General features: G+C 35.4%; 3 protein-coding genes across 7 annotated transcripts in view; all 3 read left to right on the top strand.

The window, feature by feature from the left end:
- Positions 1-22,523, top strand: part of LOC127879983 (mucolipin-3-like) — a 226,306-nt gene extending 203,783 nt beyond the window's left edge. The window contains exon 15 of the transcript XR_008049371.1: positions 20,986-22,523. The gene's annotated coding sequence lies outside the window, so the exon portion shown is untranslated. The remainder of the gene's footprint in view (positions 1-20,985) is intronic.
- Positions 1-24,031, top strand: part of LOC127879988 (uncharacterized) — a 212,913-nt gene that overhangs the window by 171,038 nt on the left and 17,844 nt on the right. The window lies entirely within an intron of this gene.
- LOC127879984 (mucolipin-3-like) lies at positions 1,857-22,523 on the top strand. Of its 2 annotated transcripts, none has more exons than XM_052427143.1 (14): positions 1,857-2,649; positions 3,991-4,166; positions 10,714-10,810; positions 11,131-11,225; positions 11,444-11,576; positions 11,748-11,871; positions 13,385-13,475; positions 13,582-13,681; positions 15,050-15,162; positions 15,422-15,595; positions 15,924-16,037; positions 16,323-16,445; positions 17,959-18,171; positions 18,529-22,523. In XM_052427143.1, exons 1-14 carry the CDS (start codon positions 2,571-2,573, stop codon positions 18,859-18,861), a joined length of 1,965 nt encoding a protein of 654 aa, XP_052283103.1. In that variant the 5' UTR covers positions 1,857-2,570; the 3' UTR covers positions 18,862-22,523. The 2 variants fall into 2 exon arrangements, with proteins under 2 accessions (XP_052283103.1, XP_052283104.1); XM_052427144.1 differs by lacking the exon at positions 1,857-2,649 and adding an exon at positions 3,680-3,789.

Raw genomic sequence — 24,031 nt, forward strand, 5'->3', positions numbered from 1 at the left:
GAGGACTATAAGATGTCTCTACCTACCATATTTGATAGATCTAGGCCCACGGGTTATGGGCAAGAAGATTTTTTAAGTTTTCACAAAATAGGCCTCAAATAAGCATATGTTCAATTTTTGACCCCCGGGGATGGGCCAAATTTGACCCCAGGGGCATAATTTGAAGAAATTTGGTAGCGGACTATAAGATGTCTCTACATACCAAATTTTATAGCCATAGGCCCAATGGTTATGGACAAGAAGATTTTGAAAAATTTTACAAAATAGGCCTTATATAAGCATATGTTAAATTTTGTGATCCCCGTGGCAGGGTCAAATTTGACCCCGGGAGCATAATTTGAAGAAATTTGGTAGAGGTCAATTAGATGTCGCTACATACCAAATTTGATAGCCCTAGGCCCAATGATTATGGACGAGAAGATTTTGAAAGTTTTCACAAAATAGGCCTTATATAAGCAAATTTTCATTTTTGTGACCCCCGGGGCAGGGTCAAATTTGACCCCAGGGGCATAATTTGAACAAATTTGAAAGAGATTCACCCCGGGAACATTCCTGTAAAATTTCATCAGAATTGGACCAGTAGTTTAGGAGAAGATGTTTTAAGGAAAAGTTAACGCACGCACGGACGCACGCACGGACGCACGCACGACGAACACAGGACCATGACATAAGCCCCGCTGGCGTCTTGCCAGTGGAGCTAAACATATTCGCTCTCATTAACTATAACGGAAAGTACCCATATCTCAGTTTGAAAAATTCCAAAAACGATTTTCACCGGAATATTGACTATATCATTGCCATGTACAGTTATACACGTGACGATATATCATATGCTGGTTTTTTATTACATAAAACAAGTATTATCCGTGTGTATAGTTAATAGTCCCAAACAAGAATTTTACCGATTTCTTTGATACGGAGCCCATGTTTCACTGCCCAACCAAATGAAAAAGGGTATTTTGTTTGTATTGTACTGATGTACTTCGACTTTAATGTGTTAACTTGAGTATGTAAATGGTCTAAGGCATTCAGCCGATGTTCCAATAAAAAACTTGAAATTTGAAACTTTAAAAGCACGACAACTATACAGGTTTACAATAAGAGCGGCTTTGTTTTTCGATGAAAAGTGTTTTTAAATGTATTGATCGCTATGTAAACACATCACTGGTTATAAATACAAGAACATGTATTTCAATCGCCTAAGAAAGAAAACAGATTTGAAAAAAATGTATAGCAACGTGTATTTACAATTTCGACCGTGTTATTCGACCATTTTATATTCTTAATAAGCATATTTAAAGCATCGCTGTTACTTGAGTATACAAATCAACAAACATATATCTACATACCTGAATGATAATATTTTGATATTGAAACATGACACGAGTTGGTATTCGCGGATGAAAGCGCCGAACCAACACAAGATTTAAAGGGACATTTATAGACGAACCGATCATTATTTTGTTCTTACAAAATTGTTAATTATTTATTGAGCAAAATCTATAAACAAAATTGGTGTATATAGAAAAACAATAATAACTAAATAGTCGACCACTTAACTGAACCATCAAAATTTAGAGTTCAATTGTTTTTGGTTGTATTGGTGTGGTTTTAAATGAAACTTTATTCAACATTATTATAAAGTGCTTTCCGTATCAGCGATTGTGTCTGCATGTTCGCAAATTCAAGCAAATTAACATATTCTAGTAAAAGAGTAAATAGATTTTTTACTGTATTTATATTTTGCAATTTAACTGTATGTAGACGGTTATTCCCCTTTAAATACAACTGACGACAATACGCTTAAGTGCTCCTCAGTATTACTTCCTGATTGAGCACACAACGTTTACATTTATATCACAACAGGCGTGGTACGATTGGGCAGTCAAATACACAGATTAATCTTACGGAAATAATTGATCTTGATGTGTTGCAAAAGGATATTGTTTTAGTAGATATTTGGCGATTACTGCTAGTGATCTGTGGATTAATTGTGTTTCAATCATATCAAAATCGATGTAAGAACTTTAAGTTGCTTTGTGTCATTTTAACTAATATGAGTTTCACTCAAATTGAGCTTAACTTTGTAAAATAAAAAAGTCATGGAATAAATGTACGTATTTACATGCTACAGTTCATTACCGTGTTTCAACTTTTGAAAATAAGCATTTAATCTGAACCCTTTTCAATTAACGCACATCGTAATAACATGACAGATAAAATAGAACGTCGCGTAAGTTTGTAACTACGTCATAATCAAACAAGATGAACTGTGAAAGGATGAAAATTATGTCAATGTAAACACAAGACTGGAATATACAAAAAGCGCATTTAAACTGTGTTCACAGGCTGATGATGAAAGCAAAAAGTGAAGATACCAGATAAACCTAATTACCGCTGCAAAGATCCCTCACAGCGGATATCAAGTCATATAGAGTTCATCATTTACTTGAACCGTCAATCGGATTTCTTTTAATTAAAAGTTTTACAACACACAGCATCTGCTTTCTATAACGGGTTTGAAGATCTAAGACCACAAGAAATACACCATTTAAAGTACAGGGTACGGAATGGAAGCCGACATTGCTGCTGTAGAGATTCGCATCAACGATGCAAGTTATCCAATTAACGACACAAATGATAACAAAGGTATTATATAACTCACAAATAAAACAACTCACAAATAAAACAAGCTCCAAACGAAGCTTTGAGGTTATGCAACTGCAATTTTTGCATGCTTAATGAAAAAAACACTTGGTGTGACAAGGCTACTGCAATATCAGATGCGTTATACTAATTGAGTATTATAGTTTATTTTATACCTTATGATAAAATATGACATTTCTGAAATATCAGCAGTGAAAATAAATAAATTATTATTTTCACCGGTGAAAATAGCAAATTTTCGGAACTACTTTTTTTTATTTTTAGATTATCATATTAAGATAATCATATATATTTTTTTATTATCACGAGTGAATTAAAATCGGTATTCCACCGAACCCAACACATTTTCTTTTTATCTAATGCTTGTTTCAACGTTATTTACATTGTAAAAGAGTTTAACTGGAGAAACAGCTGTTAACTATTTTCTTGAAAAAGGGGCATACAAGAAACAGAAAATTTGTTCATGTCAGATCGTGTTATTTCACTCGTGATCATAGAAACATAATATTTTCACTCGTGACTGCACCGCTCGTGCAAATATATTATCTGTGATCACTCGTGAATAAAAAACGATCTTACACTGACATGAACATCCTTAATGTCTTTCTCATTGTGTATATATATATATGTTTAGGATAAAAAACGGTATGTTAACAAATTCACCGCGCAATTGTGATTTCTGATTATATATACGAATTAAGGACTCCACGTATCGATGCAACTGCAATTTTCATGTATTTAATACGAATTAAATACGCCATGTATTAATGCAACTGCCATATTTAGATGCGAAATGTGAATCAATACGCTATGAGTGCATTCAACTGCAATGTCTAAATGACAAATGTGAGTTTAGTACTCCCTGATTTTATGCGCATTAAGTGTTTTGATGTTTTACACGAGTTCAGTTATTCACATGTTTATGAAACTGCGATATCAAGACACGCAATACAACTTGTGTGCATACAACTGCAAAGTTTATATGCTGGATGCCTATTAGAAACATCAAACTGAGTCTTTTTTTAGTAAGGGGGAATATGGTAGTGATAATATTTAAGCGGGACTATACGATTTTCATATGTGTTAATTATGGATAAAATATGTTACAATAACAAAAAATAGGTAAGAAAAATTATACATTGAAGACGAATTTCATAAAATGCAGCAAAGACAAATTAGCGCCCCGAGCCGATTGTGACGAAGATATTTCGTACATATTTTCCTACATTTTATATAAATTAATAAATATTTGACAAATTCATATAATCTCGCTTTAAGGTTATAATCAAATAACACAAGGATTATTCTATGTTTATCAATCAGTTCCAGATAACTCTGACGACATAGAATACCGGACACAGATCACGCGCCTTCGCAGACGACTGAAGTGGTACTTTTACGAGGCATTCAAGTTCAAGACCGGCACGTGTTACTTTCACTTGCTTCCTCTGTTCTTCTTCCTTATGCACTTGGTGAAGGTCGGACTGATAACATCGCAGGTTGGTGTCCTAAAATCCCTCCCAATGATCGCTTCCAATGATTTAATTAAAGAAAAAAGATTGCAGTAATTGGTCATTCAATAATTGTACTCTTTGTTAATATTTCCTTAATATATTTTGTTTAAACACATGTCTTCCAAACATTGTATGGTTTGTTGTACATACTGCTTCTGCTAGCATATAAAAACATGTTCAGTTACCAAAACTGAAAACATGATACGTTAGTTAATCTGATTATTATTTGATAGCAAATTATCGAATTGAAAATGAATGAAGAAATTATTCTTCGTATTGAAATAAATCTGAGCTAAGGGTATAAAAACAAATGTATTCGAAACCCAAAATTTATACTACATGTATAACTATTTTATAGTCCTGTATAAAAAACACAATCTTCATCCCCAAAGGCCAAAATGCGCCCTGACCAAGGTAGGCAATTTTCCGTCTCCCTGAACTCATACTGGTAATTTGCCGACTGCTGCTTCAATGGTCCGATTGTCAAAATCTTGTTCATTTGCAAGTCTGTCAACTGTAAGCCTATGACTAACTAAACTGGTGTCAGTGTTGAAGCATACATCTCAATATATTTCTATTGCAGAAACTAAGATCTGTAAATCATTAAAGGACTTACACTGACACATTTTTCATGTTAAAGAAGCCTTGCATTGAATGCATATGAGGATTACTGCCTGGAGATTCCAACTTTTCCTGACTTTCATTTACGGACACTTTGAGGTCCACATTCACTGAAGAGTCACCCACATTATACTCCTCCTCGTTTACAAATGGCACAGTTTGGCTATCAAGATTCTCCTCTGTGTTAATAGCAGACACTGCATTTCGTTGAAGACGTTTTATTTCATACTTTCATACGTATTTTGCATTAAGACGGCTTAACAAGTCCCCAGATTTACATTTAGCGTAGAAGCATGACAGATTCAGCACTCTCTACAAATCATGTTCATCTGTTGAGTTCAAGATTTGATAATATTTTCGTGTACTATGCACTGTTTTAACAGCTGTTTCTGGTCTGATTCTGTTGATCTTACTAATCTTCACATTGAAAAAGTAACGTGTTGACAGCACATCATTTACTTCCAGATTACTGTGGCAGTAATCATAAATATCTTCTGCACTGTCCAAAACTACCGCATATCCAATTATAGCTCTATCTAAAGACCTATTCAGTACACCAATCTCACCTTCGCACTCGTTTTTCCATGCTCTGAACCAAAATAGTTTCGGTTTATTTCAGTTTTTTTCATAGGAAGTGTCTGCAAACGGTCCTTTTGACTTGTAGTGGCTACTACACCCATTATATTTTCGTCTATTTGGCTCTATGAATTGTTCAATGTGTCTATAAACTATGTGTCCAAAGTGATTAACGGCATGGTAGTCGTGGTAATTATCCTCTGATATAACAATGAATTCCGTACCAAACCTACATAAGATTGAAAGTAGGTTACCACTGGATGCAGTGTCACTTGTCGAGCAGTGTAAAAGGCACCTTTGATTTCACTTTGATATTTTATTTCCCTATTTTTGGCAAAATCCATGACTTGCAAAACTGAACCAGCTGGAACGTTAGCTTTTATTTTCCTGAACTGTAAGTTCTGCCACTGAGCGGTGACCATGTGTTGGAAAAAAGTTTACTCTTGATGTCTTTTTCAACAATTTCTTGAATATGTTTGGTCGTGTTATCTTTCACCGTTGTCACCACTTTTTCACCATTTATCCAATAGTCCACGTCAAGATTTTCTCTTCCGAAATCTCGCTGTAAAATACTTTCAATGTTTTCACATAATCTGAACACTTATCACAGTACTGTAACCATTTATGCACTTTATATCATAGAACTGGTCAATGACAGCTTTAGAGCAAAGTAATCTGTTCAACAATATCATTGCCGTGTGTCTTTACACTTAAGGTCAGAAGATGCTCTACTTAATGACAGGAGATTAAACCTGATGTTTGTACAGTGGGGGCAGCAACAGTAATCCCGGTGACTTTGGGAAAGTAGGCGAACAAATCGTTTTCTTAGTGCTGCAAACTTGCCGAGACTGACTTTCAAATTAGGATTTTCAACATTATACTTAGCGTGAGCGGCCTTCATTGATACTTGCATGGAATAACCTGGACTGTCTTTTGTAGCATATCTCTTTTGCTGAAGAATTCTTGATATATCTTCGCGCAAGTAAAACTTATGGATGCCTCGAACATCCACTCTGCTTTGGTGCTTCAACATGGCCCTCTTTGCAAGGTATAGTCGTGCTGCAGACTTTAATGAACTGATTTTTGTAAGCGTGTATCCTCAATTGTGTTTACTTTTGATGAATAAAATGTTGTCATATTTTCGGTCAACCTTTTTCTTTTTTGCGGAATCAACCTTCATCAAATCATCTAAAGCCTTCCTTTTTCTTGGAGTGGCATTCTTTTGCAGGTGTATTCGGCAACACTGACCTCACTTTACTTGTAATGTTCCATTCAGTTGTTTATTTGATCATTTAGACTATAAAAAGTATCTTGGCAACAGTGGCCAGACACAAAGAAACGTAGAAAAACATGTAGCATCATATTTTCATCATACAAAAAGGAGTAAAGTAAATGAGCACTCAAAGAGCTGGTATATTTCTGTTATTGTTTGATTTATGTATGAACAATACACTTCTAAAGACGATCCTTCCGAATGTTGGACTTGCCGCGAACATTTTCCCAATTCGAAAGCCACAGGTTGCTTCAAAAATACACAAAATCACTGATATGAGTAGCATGGATCTCTTACATTGTAATGTGTGACCAAACCATACATAACCTTCTTTCCTGTTTCTATGGCAAAATAATTTATACAATTTTATCAATATGGCACCATTTAAAGTGATAGTATGGGCATCTAACAGTTTATAGGCGTCTATCGCAACCGTTGTTTATTTTTGGTGTTTTCACTTCATATACACTTTTATTTGTTAATGCAGCATCAACATACTACAACAATATCCCGGAAAGAGAAAAATAATGCATTTGAATATCAACCGTACTTTCGTTTTGACTACCGACGACAGAAATGTTTCGATTTACGATGTGAATCTAAATTTAGTTTAAGTGCACATTCGTTCATACGACACAAAGACACTACTTTGTTTTACGGATCATTTCGGCTTAGAGGACTGTCCAGTCATGTAAAATATCGAATATAATATATATTTTTTTATAAACAACTGGTAGCAAGAGGAGTTGCAGATAACTGGTCAGTAATCACAGTTTAACTAACTCTTTTCATCTGTTAATTCTGTTCAGCTCAATACAACAGTGAAAAATGCCCTTAATATCACTTTAGTACCAGACTGTTAGAATAAATTATCCCAATTTTTTTATTCAAACTGTTGCCTGTTTCTGAAAAAAAACTACACAAATATGTGTGTGTGTAAAACATGAAACATTTTTTTTTTAAATCACATTGATAAGTCTGTACACTTTTTTCCTTGATTTCTTTTTGTATTTACCAAGTCCTAACAAAACATAAGTTATTTATTTTGTATATTTAATATATTGCTATGACTTTGTTTAATTTTTTAAAGCCTCTAACAAGTGGCTTTGGACTTGAGATATTCATTTTGAGAGGGAAAATTTCATCATTTTTGAGAAAATAAAAAACTTTTTGCTAGGGAAAACACCCTTTAACAGGTAGCATTTTTCACCAAATATAATCACTGTATTGTCTAAATTTAGATACTTCCCGTTTTCCTATGTTTTTTATCATTATATGTTCCATTTAATGCTAACATTATCTGACATACCTACACTGATCCCTTTAAGCAAATTCTCTTATAACATGACTCAGTTCATCCTACATATTATATTCAGTACATGTACTGCTGAAGTTCTCCCAAATATGTAGAAGATAACAATAATGACCTATCTTTGTATGTAATATTGATAGAAGAGTATCAACAAAAATAGGTTAGTTCTGTTGTTGCTGCACTAGATAGTACGAAAATTGTTGGGTACGAATCACATCCGAATTTGCCTTTAATTAGTGTCTTTTTCAACTGATCTATGCAATGTAAACTTGTAATGAGTGTTTGCACATTTAATACTACTCAAATATTTCTTCTGCATGTGGAAAACTACGATGACAAAAATATTTTTTCAGATGATTCGTACCGAAACGATTTCGTTCTCGATCGCAACGTAACAGATCTGTCAACATATGATGATCGCAGCATAAACAGGCGTCAAAGAATGACGATAGAATCAATTGAGTCAGTCAATATATGACGTATGTAATAAGAATGTCCGTCATAAAGTGACATTCACAACAGCTCCGACCGTAAACAGCCATTAATTTCATTCAGTAGCATCGTTTTTCAAAACATCTGCGAATAACACATGTGTATACACTAACAATTAAAATTGATATGTTATTTTAAGGACTATAAAGTGTCTAAATATTACGATGGTAAATATTTCACAATACAGATCGGTTGAATATTCGTGTGTTTTTGTTGAATTGTTACCAGTTTGAACGTCTTTGATTTTTACACTGTTGTCGCGTTTGGCTGCACAATGTATACCCCAGACATTCTTGCTATTGTTATTGGCTTTGATATTTTTATTGTTGTAATGGTGGTGAAGATAAAATAGATTTTCGTCATGTTTGTTTGTGTATATGTTTTGGTTTGACGGAATGCCTATGACAGAACGCATGCTTAGTTTAAAGACATTTATTCATTGGCGAAGTTCAAAACTGATACGTTAAATTCGCATTTTGAAGAGAAATCCTATGTCTCGAATGATATGTATCAATAGAGCGCAACGTGTCTTAACCTAAAACAATTTCACATGATTGATTGCGCGTGTAACTGATCTAAGGCTAATCCATATAAAACTGTAATCGGTTCTCTTTACATCATCAGATTCCTTCAGCAATGTTGTTCACGTCCCCTCTTCCAGTTGTGCATGTTTTTTGGGGGCACATCGACTTTAACAGAAATAATTATAAATCTAATATATCTTTCTTCATTAGTTTTAATGCTGTGTCCTGATTTGGATCGGCTGCTATAACGTTCTGGTAAATTCAATTGTTCTTTCAATCCTTAAAATCTAATACTTTATTGCGTTAACATGGCAAATAACCACGACTTGATTTACATTTTTAGCTTAAAGTAATTTTATTGGCATTTTTCACTGTTGAATTGGGCTGAAAAGAATTAACAGGTCAAAAGATTTAGTTAAAATGTGGTTACTGACCAATTATCTGCAACTCATCTTGCTACCAGTTGTTTATAAAAATATATATTATATTCAATATTTTACGTGACTTATTCAGTCCTCTAAGCCGAAATGATCCGTAAAACAAAATAGTGCGTGCATAGTGCATAGTGTGTCGTATGAACTAATGTGCACTAAAACTACATTAAGATCCACATCGTATATCGAATCATTTCTGTCGTCAGTTGTCAAAACGAAAATACGGTTGATATTCAAATGCATAATTCTTCTCTTTCCGGGATATTGTTTTAGTAGGTTGATGCTGCATTAACAAATACAAGTGTTTGTAAAGTGAAAACACTAGAAAAAAAACGGTTGCGATAGACACCTTTAAACTGTTAGATGCCCATAATATCACTTTAAATATAAAATATAGATGAATTAGTCGGCCTGATAATTATATCATTTTCAAATAAATTCACATGTAAGTTTGACAAAAGCTTATTATGGCAACAAATGTAAATGTTGTTATTTTAAAACTACGGAAGCGTATATGATTCGCCCCAATAATATGGTCAGGACGGATTAGTTTATATCGACCTACTGTGAAATAACATAGTTATGTAGGTTTTGTAGGGTTTTCCCTCTTAATTTTACTCGCCATAACGACATTAAGTTAAAGTCTCGACGTAAATGTTTTCGGCTTTTCCCGAAAAAATATTTGGTCGACATGATCTAAGTCGAAAAATCAACATAATTTTTGGCGTCATGCTCTTGTGAAAATGACTTGCAATCATAGTTTTAGTCGACAAGATGAGTTATTTTTTACGCAATGACCCCTTTTTCATATCATACCGTCATAGAATATGGTACACACCAATAAAATGGTCAGGCCGGATTAGTTAATAAAGACTTACTGTGAAATAATATGGTTTGTCGTCATAGTTTTTGAGGTTTTTCCCTCTTAATTTTACTCGCCATAACGACATTAAGTTAAAGTCTCGGCATAAATGTTTCCGGCTTTTCCCGAAAAAATATTTGGTCGACATGATCTAAGTCGACAAATCCACATAATTTTTGGCGTCATGCTCTTGTGAAAATGACTTGCCATCATAGTTTTGATCGACACGATGAGTTATTTTTTTACGCCATGACCCCCTTTTCATATCATGCCGTCATAGAATGTTGACATCATCACAGCAATAGGGTGTATCAAATTCGCTTCCATCTAAAACAATTCAAACCGATAAAAAAACTCCATAAATTATGATTTATATATCTCTACGCGTAATAAAGATGTGTCTTCAATTAACTTGAGTTATAATGTTTTTCTTGGCAGATGTTCAATTTCGGGAACGACCGTGCCAACTTTTCTAACGTGGTCAGTCGGGGACATCTGGCTCTGCGGCACCTATTTCTCAAAGGATGGGACGCAAGTTCGTTCTTAGCTTAAGTTGTCCATGTTACATTTGACTTTAATAGGTAGACGTATTTCGTTTACCGTTGAATCAATCTTCTTCTTCGGGTTTTAATGTGTATGGTATAACTCGATTGTGGTAATAACTTAAACAGCAAACGATAGCGCGAATGTGATTCTACAAATTGTATGATACGTTCACCATGTTTAATTACCTTTACTATAATCGGCTGTGTTGTTTGCTTCAGTGTCATCTGTTTTTATTTAGTTTTCTCTTTGTCTGATCTGATAATGCCTATCACTTACTCATGTCATTAAGTCATGTCGCTGATTTCACAGCTTGGGAGACCCTTCCCTACCCTCCGGCCCACGGGGACTTTGCTGTGTACACAATCGATGACTTGGTCGCGGGAATCAACTTTGCTGTCCAAAGGGTATTGTAATGTGTATGCATAGTGTAGTGTTTTTTTCATGATCACAAGGATTTTATAATAGGATGTGTATTTCAAATAAACATAATTATTTGCAATACCGTTGCATTTTCTTCGATTTTTTAAAGAGACATTTCCTATTCAAATATATTTATCAACATCGACTGTTCACTTTTGATACCTGAGTATCACGTTATCATACTTAGCACCCAATTTTACAGTATTACAACGCCGAGAAAGATTCCATTGGGTTTTACGAGCGACTGCCAACGGACAAACTGGAAATTAAAATAATGTACTTTGAGTTCCCAGGATTTTCGGAAACTGAGGCCAGCTCTGGAATCGCCATAAGAGGTGAAATTTTCTTTAAACAGACCGAGAGATGTGTTTTTCGTTATAAAATGAAGCTTTTTGTGGATAAACTTATATATACATAAATAACCCGCAACGCAGCTTTTTTGCGTTTCTAAGAATATAATTCTTTATGACACACATGTTTATGTTATGTCCAATTTTCGTTCGCAGAGCGGGTGATAGCTGTAAATGCAAGTTTGAGTGAGGCATTGGATCAACAGACAGGCGACAAAACATACACCTTCGACATCTTGAAGGGGTTCAATCAATCAAATATAACAAAACCAATAAAGAAGTAAGCTCTTGTAAAAGATAGTTTATCATGGTCAATAATTATATATTCATAATTGTAATGATTAAATTTTCTGTTAATGTATGTACGTTGTAGTTTAACACTTATGTCTGAAACAACGACAGCCATTTAATGGCAAAGTGTTTTATGCACAAAATATTTACAACAAAAGACCCAAATGTGATTTCAGTAAAAAAATAACCCGTGCAATGTAAACCTTGCAACTGTGCTATGTAAACCTTGCAACTGTGCTATGTAAACCTTGCCAATGTGCTATGAAAACCTTGTCACTGTGCTATGTAAACCTTGCAACTGTGCTATGTAAACATTATTCTCACGGTCTGGAAAGTTTCAGCAAAATAGCTTCGACAAATGCTATGTAGCGCTGAGACCCCAGAACATGTAAAGCATTGCTCGAGGTTAAATAAATGGAAGTTTAATCATAACGGAATGATGCAATATAACTAAAGTAATAAAATCATTTGATAGGTCTTTTTAAAAAATTGAAGTTATTTTAAAAAGACCATCATGTAGTACAATATAACTGTAGTAAACGGCAGTGGATTGCTGTATGACCTTTATATCCATAAAATGCATTTGTTTTGCATACTCATGGAGGTAAAAGCCTGTAGTATTACCATATTGGATTGGATTTAAAAAAAAGTTGATTCTTTGTTTTCGAGATCTGGTCGTATGCAGCGGAAGTTTTTTACTGTAGTTAGAAAATAGTTGTTTGTTTTTGCTTCGATGACATGTTAATTGTGGTTTTACTTTTGCATACTCCTCACTGTTAAACTAAAGACCTTTAATATCACGCTATTTTCAACAGTGATGATAGCCAGCAATCAAACCCTTTCTTGCAATTGCGGCCAAAGAAGTTAGATTTGTTTTGAACGGTTGTAATTTTGGTTAAACCAGGTACACATAGGGCATTTACTGTAACTTTGTATGAGTATTTAATATGAGTAGACCTTGTGTAGTTTGCTTTTCAATTAATATTCAGTTAGCTGTTCCAAAACACTAGTTCATGAGAAAACATAAAGTGACGTAGTTGCATCGATGTATACTTTTTCCGCCATATCACCTTCCAATATATTCTCTGTCTGCTTCTTCTTCTTCTATTTGTTGGCTTAAAACAAATCTCTAAAGGATTGCACTGTTGTTGAATGCACAATTCATAGACTTATCGGGGTTGGCAGATTGAGCGTGGGCCTTGTTCGATGTTTAACAAACTTATTGTGGCTTGCTTGAAGGGTGTATCTACAGAACGATTTTATGTTAATGTAGGCCCTTATTGCATAGAATGTGGTGGTTTTAATTGAATCTAAAAGGTATATCTTGCCATAAGTCAGAATTAGCAAACCTTGCACCTTTGTAAATTAGTACACCGTGGTGCTTTGTATATCTTAAAGACCACGCATTAGGCGGATTCTTCGATGTGCTTTAGTGGTGCATGAGTGTGTTTGATTTTTTTTTAAACAAACTTTAATTGTGCATATTTTATTACTATTTTTAGATTGCTTGCAACTTATATTAACTTCCAAATACACTCGGTTCGCGTTCTGGAAGCTGCCAGTAAAGCTCAATGCCTCAGAATTAAGGGAAAGGTGAGTTTCTTAGTTCGTCAACCTATTGAAAATGCTTCAATAAAACACCATTTGCAATGTAAAATAACCATGACAATTCAAGCAACATTGTGATAATTGTCCACAGGTTATGTTCACTGATCTGGACAACAATGGACAAGTGAACGTGGAGCTGGAAACTGTGACGACCAGAATTCGGTGTTCAGAAATGAACTACTCATTACCAGGTAATTGATGTAATGCAACGTTGATAAAGTTGTGTCATTTGTATAAAAGCTCACTTGTATTTATCTGATGTTTATGCCCTATTTCATAGCTTTAAAGTAGAACTCGTGGACTAGTGAAACACATATCAAAATCATAGATGAAATTGTAGTTAAGGCGAAAAATAGCATATATTTTATTATTCCAATAATGAAATGTTCCTCGATTGCGTCAATCGTTTTCAACTTGCATTGCGGCATTTCAAGTAATTGAAAACAAAAAATATATATTCATATTAAGCTCTGTACATGTCTGAGTGTGGAAACTTATATCTGAAAGCTGTTTCTGTGTTTATATGATAATCAATATAAGTAGGAAAAAACATGTTGAGAGAAAAACTAACGTGTCATTAATATACGTTGCACGTTATTCATTGTTTTTCTGCAAAGGTTGTCTTTCTTATGGCATCATAACAAAATTGCATGCGTGCATGCATCAAAATAATGGCGATCAACAATACTTCTCTGAACAAGTTGTATCCTTCTTTCATTTAAGCAAGAGTTGTCTGCAACTCTTTGGGCGTGTTGCCCAGTATTTAAAGCATTTATTATGTACTTTTACTGTAGCTCAATTTAATATTGTAAAGCCATGTTTAAGCATGCTTTATTGACTAGCCACCAAGTTTATTACCCTACAATTAATACCTCCTATTGTCAGAATGTGGTTATATTGTTGGAACAAATACATTAAAACGGATGCACATACAGCCCTGCAGCGAAGCATTACACGGCCAAATGAGACACAACTACCTGTAGCAATTTATTATTTAAAGGTGGAGCTGTTCACGTAGACAAATTATCCTTGAGTATAGTTAAAGGGACTTTTTCACAGATTTTGGCATTTATTGAAGTTTGTCATCAAATGCTTTATATTGATAAATTTAAACGTTGGATCAAAAAGGCTCCATTAAAAAAAACAATAAAGAAAAAACAGTAACCCTTTATTTGGCTCGAACAACTGACGTCTAACGCTTAGACCACTTGGCCATCCGTGCTTAAACAGTGAGTGATGCATTTTATAATTTATATAAGAAAGCCTCGTAGTGTCAAAAAAAAACAAACAACGACAACAACAGAACTCTCAAAATTATTTAATCGTTTCGAGTTACAACGCTTTATAATATTCATGCTTTTAAATCGTCAAAAGATGTATATAATGGATATTTTAGAGCATTATAAATGCTCAGTAGTACTTTTTTCACAAATATCATAACTACAACGAACATTTGCGAATCTGAAACATTTTGGCCAATTTTGTCAATTTACTTAAACGTGAAAATGTTCCTTTAAATGCTTTAAACTTGGCTTTTAGCGTGCCGGTTTTTATTTTAGAGCCAGTCCTTGAGAACACTTCTCAGTCGACCGCCGCCGCTGTCGTAGCGTTAAGCGTCCTGTCCCTCTTGGCCGCTTGCTATAACATCAGCTGGGGAGTTGTGGCTTTCTATGTAAGTTATATCAGTCGCATTTTCTTTACTTTTATGAATTATTTACACATTTGTTCGCGAAATCTTGTTTGTACAAATTTAACAACATATGTTTTTTAAGCATTTAAATTCATAAAAGCCAAAGTCTGCTAATGTGAAGTACGAAATACACGCTTTCTCCTGCAAGTGTTTAAACAAGTTTTAGATTCTTACTTATAATTGTACACACTAAAGACGCTCGCAAAAACGCCGTTATTGCTATTTTTCTTTTAAAATCTAGCAAACAAAGTCCTTCATGGTTCGCTATTACAAGAAGCTGTTCATGCCAATCAACAAGGACGAGACTGACTTGCCTCGCTCTGAGTATTTACGTTTTCTAAAGATCTGGGAGATCTTAATTTTGGGGGCCGATGTCATGAATATAATCGGTTCCGCCGCGTTATTCGAAATTGAGGTAAGCTTTGTCACATTGTCTGTTCTTTACGTAGCCCGTTATAAGCATGTATTTACAGTTTTGCACGTTGGTAAATAAAACGTGTACAATCAATAGCCAATTATAACGAAAAGCATTTCTCATCGCCTTTTTTATTTTCACATTATCAAATAGAAACCCGTATTGTATTCAGTTTCCTATTTAAAACTTATTTTATTTTGCATTTGGCCACCCGACTTAAAACAAATCCCTTGAAGGCTGGTACCATTATTTATTTAAAAATCGTGGACAGCTAAACACTTTCACAGATGTGCACACCATATGATTTGATAAAAGTATTACCTTTCAGAACAAAAACTTTGAGCTATCGACTCTGGACTCTTATGCTGTCGTGCTGGGAATCGGCTGCCTTCTTACCTGGTTCACACTCCTCCGGTTCTTCAAATTCCATAACAAGTTCCACGTATGTCGTGTGATATTTTTCGTGTTGGAAACCTTAATGATGTATTAAAATGCAAAATAATCGCTTGTTATGGTGAAAATGCTAAATATGACAATTTTGGAGATAATGATGATTGATAATGCGGCTGCTCCTTATGATGTTGGATGATGATGGATGATGATGATGACGATGATGATGAGGAGGAGAAGGAGAATGAGGACGACGACGATGAGGAGGACGGTGGTGATAATCAGGAAATTATCATTGTAATGTAACAAGAAATTTACATATTTCCTCTCCTTACAGATTTTGTTCAACACGATCTACAAAGCTTTCGGTAATGTGGTTGCCTACATGATGTGCGTCGCGATCCTCTTTGTCGGCTTCTGGATCTGTGGTTACGTCGTCATTGGCCCGTATCATGTAAAGGTAGGGGTTCTGGATCTGTGGTAATGTCGTCATTGGCCCGTATCACGTGAAGGTAGGAGTTCTGGATCTGTCGCTACGTCGTCATTAGCCCGTATCTCGTGAAGGTAGAAGCTCTAGATCTGCGGTTACCTCGTCATTGACCCTTATCACGTGAAGGTAGGAGTTATGGATCTGTGGTTACGTCGTCATTTGCCCGTATCACGTGAAAGTAGGAGTTCTGGATCTGTGGTTACGTCGCCATTGGTCCGTATCACGTGAAGGTAGTATTTCTAGATCTGTGGTTACGTCTTCATTGGCCCGTATCACGTGAAGGTAGGAGTTCTGGATCTGTGGTTACGTCTTCATTGGCCCGTATCACGTCAAGGTAGGAGTTCTGGATCTGTGGTTACGTCGTCATTGGCCCGTATCACGTGAAGCTAGGAGTAGGAGCGTAAATATTCAACCCTGTGACTCATTTCTATCACGTAAAACAAGCCATTGACATAGTGTGGGTAAGTTCTTAGTCGGCCCAAGCGCTTCTTAGAACTAAACATTAATCTGATGCTGTTAAAGTTGAAATTGTTTAATTTCTATACGAAATAATGTCAAATCATGACAACATATTTCGGAAACAATTTTAATAAATGATATATTGATATATATTTATGTAAAAAATATATAATAATAATATAATTATATAATGGTATAATTATTATATTAATAACAATGATAATACAATTATATAGCTATTTATGTAGTGTTTACTCGATCAAATTACATATCGTTTAGAATTAATTTATATTGGGCGACATTAAGACAGAAAGGTTTATCACGTGACAATCAAGTTGGCGACGTCCATGCCGAGACACGTTTTTTTCACCGTTGTATACCCTTCATTACTTATATTTATTCAATCTCCACGCAGAGTTGTCATTGCTTGCTTTCACATACAATCTATCTCTGTCATCACAAGAAAATCCTACCAGCTTTGGTAGGATTTAATTTTTGGGGTTTAAGTATTGTATTGTGAAAAGTAGTATAATTTGCTTTTACATTTTGAAAATAGTTTATAAGTTTCAAAAATTAATAACCTAAATTTAAAAAAATGTAAAAATAACAATGGTAAAATTATTGTACCACGTGGCTATGCTATCATCGCCCGGTTGGTTATGATGTCATGGATTTGATCCAGCTAAGCTGGTTCCAGTCAAATCTCTGCGTGGAGGTTGGTATGTATTGTTTAAATGCAGCTAACAAGTGATAAGCGTTAGTTTCCTATTAATATTCGCTCTTTAATTCGACTTTAGTCGCTTCGAATTTGCTTAGCGGGACTGTAATTTTGTGACCCGCTAAGATATTACGCGTATCAAGTTATTGCCGATATTGCTGGAAAGTGAGCTGCAGTTTAACAATAAATCATAGTTATAAACGGTTGAATACAGCGAAAAAAAATGTCTCGTCATGGATGTCGCAATCTTGTTTGTTATGTGATTACCCCGTCGGTTGAAAAGTAATCCTTTCTATTTGTCTCCAGTTCAGTTCGCCTACGACTGCAATGGGTACTTTGTTTTCCGCCATTTATGGTGACGAAGTATTCGCTACCATGGCCATGTTGGATGCTAGCAAGACCAGCAAATACGTGTTCTGGTTCACCCGCGTATACATGGGCCTCTTCGTCTCAATATTTACCGTTGTCGTGATCAATCTCCTTGTTGCGATCTTTCTTAGTGCCTATGAGTCCATCCGGGTAGGTAGAGATATTGGTGCTGTCAAACAATAGCATTAGGTCTTGTATAATTGTGTTTAGGGTAGACCATGCGGCGCTGATCTATTAGTTTCAACAGAAAGATGTCATGGCCATGCATGTATAAGTCCATTTAAATCTGTATCGGTCATTGTTGATAAGGTAATTGTTTCTTCCATTTTAAAAAGATTAAAACTATTTTAATACAAATTCACTAATCGAGAAAGCACACTTAATGTTAAATATCATGATCATACTTTACTAGAGAAACATTTAATTCGATTTGATAGTTCTCCGTTTATTCATTATTTCAAGTGTAAAATTGATTCGAGGAAATCATTTTCTCTTGTAACAATTAAGGAATACTACAAACAATCCCCGAAAGACCGCGACCTGGGGCCAGTGGAGAAGACGCTCCGGAAGTTCCTCACTACGGAAGACCAGGAGCGCAGTAGCCTCCGGGATTCCATATATGATCTCATGAAAGACAGCGACAATCGGTCCACAGAGGAGAAGGCGTTCCGGACAGAGCTCCTGAAGATTGTACGGGTGGACCGGACGCCCGACCGAGTGCGCATCCTGATGCCAAGGACGCTGAAAGCGTTTATGGAGATGGACGAAGATGGGAAGGGTGTGGTGAATTGTCGGTGCTTAAAGTGCGAGATCGCCTTCATATGGTGGAGAAACAACTAAATGGAAGTTGTGCTTTAAAGGCCAAGTTGATATAAAACCTGGCGTTTCCATTTGGATTTCTATGCTGTTGATTTGTACACTAAAAATTATCTTTAATATATAATATTACCTTTAAAAGCAGTTCGGTTAGCGCAATGGATAGTGTACACACTTTTCAACTTGGCTACCTTGGTTCAATTGACTCATAGTGATTATACAGATGTGTTAATGAATGATAATTGAAATTGATAATTTATTATAAATCGTTACCAACGCGAAATGACTTAAATTGATTCTCCTGTTAAATCGTTAAATTTTGTTCTATACACGGATCGCGTATATGAATTATAAATTGATATCTGACGTATAAACGTCCACTTAGCCGAGTTCTTTCTGCAGTAAACTTATAGTCCACTGGATACTGGTTTAAATACGCTTTAATTTGTTTAAATGTTATTCGTGGTACGAATCCTTTTTAATTGTTAAATCTGTTATCTAACCAACTAAATCGCCTTTAAGAAATATTTATAGGTATTTCCAATTGTCTAAAAAGTAATATATTTTTAGAGTAAATTGAATACATAAGTTCTATTCATATCTAGCAAAAAAGTACACTAACACTATGAATATGAAACTAGCCAATAAACTGTTACAAGTTAAAGAGTTTATTTTCGACTGTAACTTTCAGGTGTCAGCGGTACACACCTATAATGGTTTCTAAATGACAGTTTATAACCTACTAGATTACTGCAAAAAAGGTGTGATTTTCAGAGATATAAATTACTTTGCTGACCTTATAGAGTTAATCCTTTGTGTTGGAAGTTACCTTCGGGCTATAGTTGTTATTCGGAACTCTCCAGTCTGGGTTTTTCCGATATTTGAGCACGCGCGGTAGGTACAAACAAAAGCTGACTAGCATATTTTAAAAGAGAGTGAATCAATAATATCTCGTATCGCTGAATAGTAAACACCACTTTTTTTTGCGCAAACATTCGTTAGAGTTGATAAAAATACCATGATCTAATCAGTTTTCTTTAGATGAACTAATCTCGATCGTGTTTAATTGGTAAGAATACTATCTAACACGATATAATGCTGCATGTACATGTAAACAGCTTCGGTTACGTAACTATGTCATTGCATATACTGTGCGTAGACATGGGCATACCGTTTTAATGGAAGTTTGTCAACGAAACTACCAAGACATTGACTCCATCGTAAACATATACATATTACACTAAATCTAATCAGATATATTTAAAATCATACATCAAGTACCAAACAAAAAAAACCTTACTATCCTCAGTCCATTTGTAGTACTAGAACTACCGTAATTACTCTATGTTTTCGGACACTTAAAAATAATTACTTTGTTCGTGTCCGAAAACTTAGATACGAAAAATTTTAACAAAATAAAGGTGTCCGAAAACTTAGAGTCAAAAATGGATGTGTCCGAAAAAAGCATCAATTGTATCAACGACTACCGGTAATAGCACGCGCTTGTAAAATACCATGCCGTATACATTACAGTTATACATGTTTGCACTGCATTTTAAATAATTGTTAATGCTTAATTTATTTGACAGAAAGTTACTTAAAGGTTGTACTTTGACCAACGAGTTCAAAAATGAGCATGTGATGTACCGATACACGCTTGTATGAACCTGTAATTAACGCAGTAAAAAAGCAGACTATGAATTCTTTGTTTGTTCATTTCCGATAGTTGTTGTGTAATACCTTCCATTGTTCGTAAAACTTGTAATAGGGTGCATCACAATTTGAAACATTTAGTATTTGTCACAGTTATTTTACTGAGAAGGGGTAGTACCATTGCGGTAGATAATTGAACTGTTAATTGGCACTACCCCTGGTAATTGTCATAACGCTTATGCTATCGGGCGAAACCATTGTTTAATACCGGTTTACAAGGGTATTTACCCAATAACGCAAATGCAATGTTCCATTGCCCTCATGCATGCAGCCTCAATGTTTTATGATGTTAATCTGGTTGTAAAACCCCATGATCGAAGTGTTATTAGATATCGAAAACAGGTTTGACATTTGGTAAAATAGCGCTGTAAAATATATTGTCCTAAAACTTAGAGACATAAATAACGGACAAAAACTCGTGTGTCCGAAAAAAAGAGTCACGAAAAATAATTATTTTTGCTAAAAAAGGGGGTGTCCGAAAACTTAGAGTGTTCGAAAACATAGAGTAATTACGGTAATATATCGTTCCATATGTGTTGGATATTTATATGTCTATTGATATAGCTCTATTGTGATGCTTTTCTTTAATATAATCTGAAAAGTAACGAAAATTATTCGCTAAAGACTAAGACCGTTATATTAGAAGGCACATCACTAACGAGCTTTACCAAACATTAGTTTTATTAGCTATATCTATAAAGCATGCCGAAAATGTCATTAATGACAATGTTTGTACCTTCCGCGCGCGCTCGGAAATCGGAAAAACCCACAGCGCGCGAGTTCCGAATTAAATCTATTGTTCACATCGTTATGTTGTGTAGGTAATTTGACAGTTGTATCGCTTTAAATATGAATTGTATATATGAGCCTCGCTCTGTGAAAAGGGGGTTTTATGCATGTGCGTAAAGTGTCGTCCCAGATTAGCCTGTGGAATCCGCACAGGCTAATCAGGGAGTGCACTTTACGTCTAAACTTAATTTTATATAAGAAGAGACTTTCTATAAATGGAAAATATCATAAAAGCTTAAAGTATTTTCCCTGATTAGCCTGTGCGGACTGCATAGGCTAATCTGGAACGACTTGTTACGCTCATGCATTAAACACCCTGCTCATATACAAGGTATTTTTTTTATCTAGACCTCTGTTTTTGAACCTTAGATACTCTGAACATCTTGTAATTTTAAATATAATGTTTTAAAGCCATGAAACTCCGTAAAAAAAATTAAACTTAAAATACAATGTTTTCCACATTAACAAGATTTATACAAAGTACGGTTTACTCATCGAGTTATTCGAATTAAATTGTTATGGCATTTTTATAAGTCAAAATTGTCCGTAGCTTGTAGCGGAAATTGTCGTCCCAGATCAGTTTGTGCGGACGAGACTTTACGCTTATGCAGGACGCCCGGTCTTGCCCGTAGCAACTCATTTTCGTTTCTTTAACCTACGACATGCATACGGATATTTAGAAGAATTTGTTTGACAATATTAACATTATACTATTGAACTGTCATAAAAGCAGAAATATATTCGCTTGAATTGTGTTCTATATTCGGTTTTGTTTGTGCACGTGATCATGATAATGTAGCAAAACATGTATTTGCTTGTAGCAGTATTGAAACTCCTTTAAGTATCGTAACAATTTTTTATATTGCTAATGCATATAGATCAATATTATGTCAATATTCCCTAGCTATAAGCGGTATTTTAACGTCGTTAAGTTCTAACAAATGAATATCATTCCGCTGTTTGCTCCGCCTTCTTCATGTTACGTGTTTATTAATATTTATTTGTTTTACTTTTATATCGTTAGCATGTTAACGCGATTAAAAGGAAACTTGTTTACATATTCATTTCATATTATAATAATTACAAGTATACATAATATATACCAACAATAGTACAAACCATATAATACTAAGTTAACAATATATATTTTGTTCAGTTATTATGGCAATAAAAGTCTAGATGTCCGTCTTTTTTCTGTTGCTGACATAGTCCTGTATCTTCGGTATGGCGCCTACTATGTCACGGTGACCCCGCAATTTATCGTGCTTCTCCAAGAATGTTTCCGAATTCTGTACCGCTGTGTATAATACAGCATAGACTGCCAAATCTGCTACGGATAACTGAAATTATAATTTTGCTCCGTTTTTTACGTGTTCTGATATGTATTTATGTTTGCATTACAAAGATTTGACTTCTTAATCTTAAACTGTTAACTACTTGAGAATGGCAGTATGGCGTTAGTTTACTGTCTTTATCTCGCAGTCGGTGTCTCGGACACTGTCGTACACAGATTATTCTCGCATGGCTATTAAATTGACCTCAACGCAAGAACGGTTCCCGAACAGCACGCACAAAGTTTACAATAAATATCTACAATACTCAGTGCTCACTTCTCATCAATGGTGCATGCACACAGGACTTTCAGGACGAAATCTTACCAGAGATCATCAAAAACCTGGAACATAATCCCAACCCCTCTTCCCTAGATAAAACATTTGCAGCAGCTATAGACAGGTGTCAGGAGAAGAGTATCACAGAACATTCTTACCAGGACCGTCCAACGCTGGGGGTCAAGTAACAGAAGACTCCACTGTATCAGACTTGTGTGCCCACTGCCAGACTAATGTCAACGACGGGATCACCTGTGACGGATGCGGAGGCTTGTTTCACTCTCATTGTTAACAGCTAGGCCGGGATTTTGAGAAGTTTTACGAAGATGGGGCCTCCATTCCCTACAGCTGCCTATCCTGTAGGCACCTGTCCATACTGACCCCACACTACTCCCCCTCCGTCCCGTCTGTGACAGATGATATAGCTCCGATGGAGAACGAACTATTCCCTAGAAGTGATGAATGCATAAGTCTGGCCCCTATACATCAGTACACAGACGAGATTATGTCTATCAAGAGGACTGAACAGCCATCACACCAGCAGATTGCCCCAGTGACTGATCTCGACCGGCATAAAGTGAAGTGCACGAATGAAGCGACACCTCAGCCTGACCCCCAGGGAGTCTTTACACCAACGCTATAATTCCCAGAACATGACTGAACAGATCAGGGAACAGACGGCGGAAACAAGGACCAATGTGTGCACACAAGAAAGCTGAATGAAGAGAAAACAACTAGTATCATCAAGATGCCCAATTCCATTAAGGACACAGTATCTGGCAAACCAAATAATAAGAAGAATGAAAACCGTCAAGATACCGATAAACAGCAGCAGTTTGAATTCTCTATTGCGAATCTTAATGTATTAGAAAAGAGAATAGAGGAATTAGAATTGAAAAATAAAATACTTTCAATCCAAAACAAAACGTCTCACACACAGAATCAAAACTACTCAACAGATCCTGTATCAACAACGGCAAACTACCCTACATATGGTAATCCTGTGTCTGCGCCAACATACCACTTTGAAGACAGAATATCTGCACTAGAAACCGAAGTATTGAAAGCGAGAATTAACAGTC

This window comes from Dreissena polymorpha, chromosome 4 (assembly GCF_020536995.1).
Source record: "Dreissena polymorpha isolate Duluth1 chromosome 4, UMN_Dpol_1.0, whole genome shotgun sequence".
NCBI classification, from domain to species: Eukaryota; Metazoa; Mollusca; class Bivalvia; order Myida; family Dreissenidae; genus Dreissena; species Dreissena polymorpha.

Coding starts and splice junctions, on each gene's coding strand:
- LOC127879984 (XM_052427143.1), top strand. CDS start 2,571: ATGGAAGCCGACATTGCTGCTGTAGAGATTCGCATCAACGATGCAAGT. Junction 10,811..11,130: donor TCTCAAAGGATGGGACGCAA/GTTCGTTCTTAG, acceptor CTGATTTCACAG/CTTGGGAGACCCTTCCCTAC. Junction 16,038..16,322: donor AATTCCATAACAAGTTCCAC/GTATGTCGTGTG, acceptor CTCTCCTTACAG/ATTTTGTTCAACACGATCTA.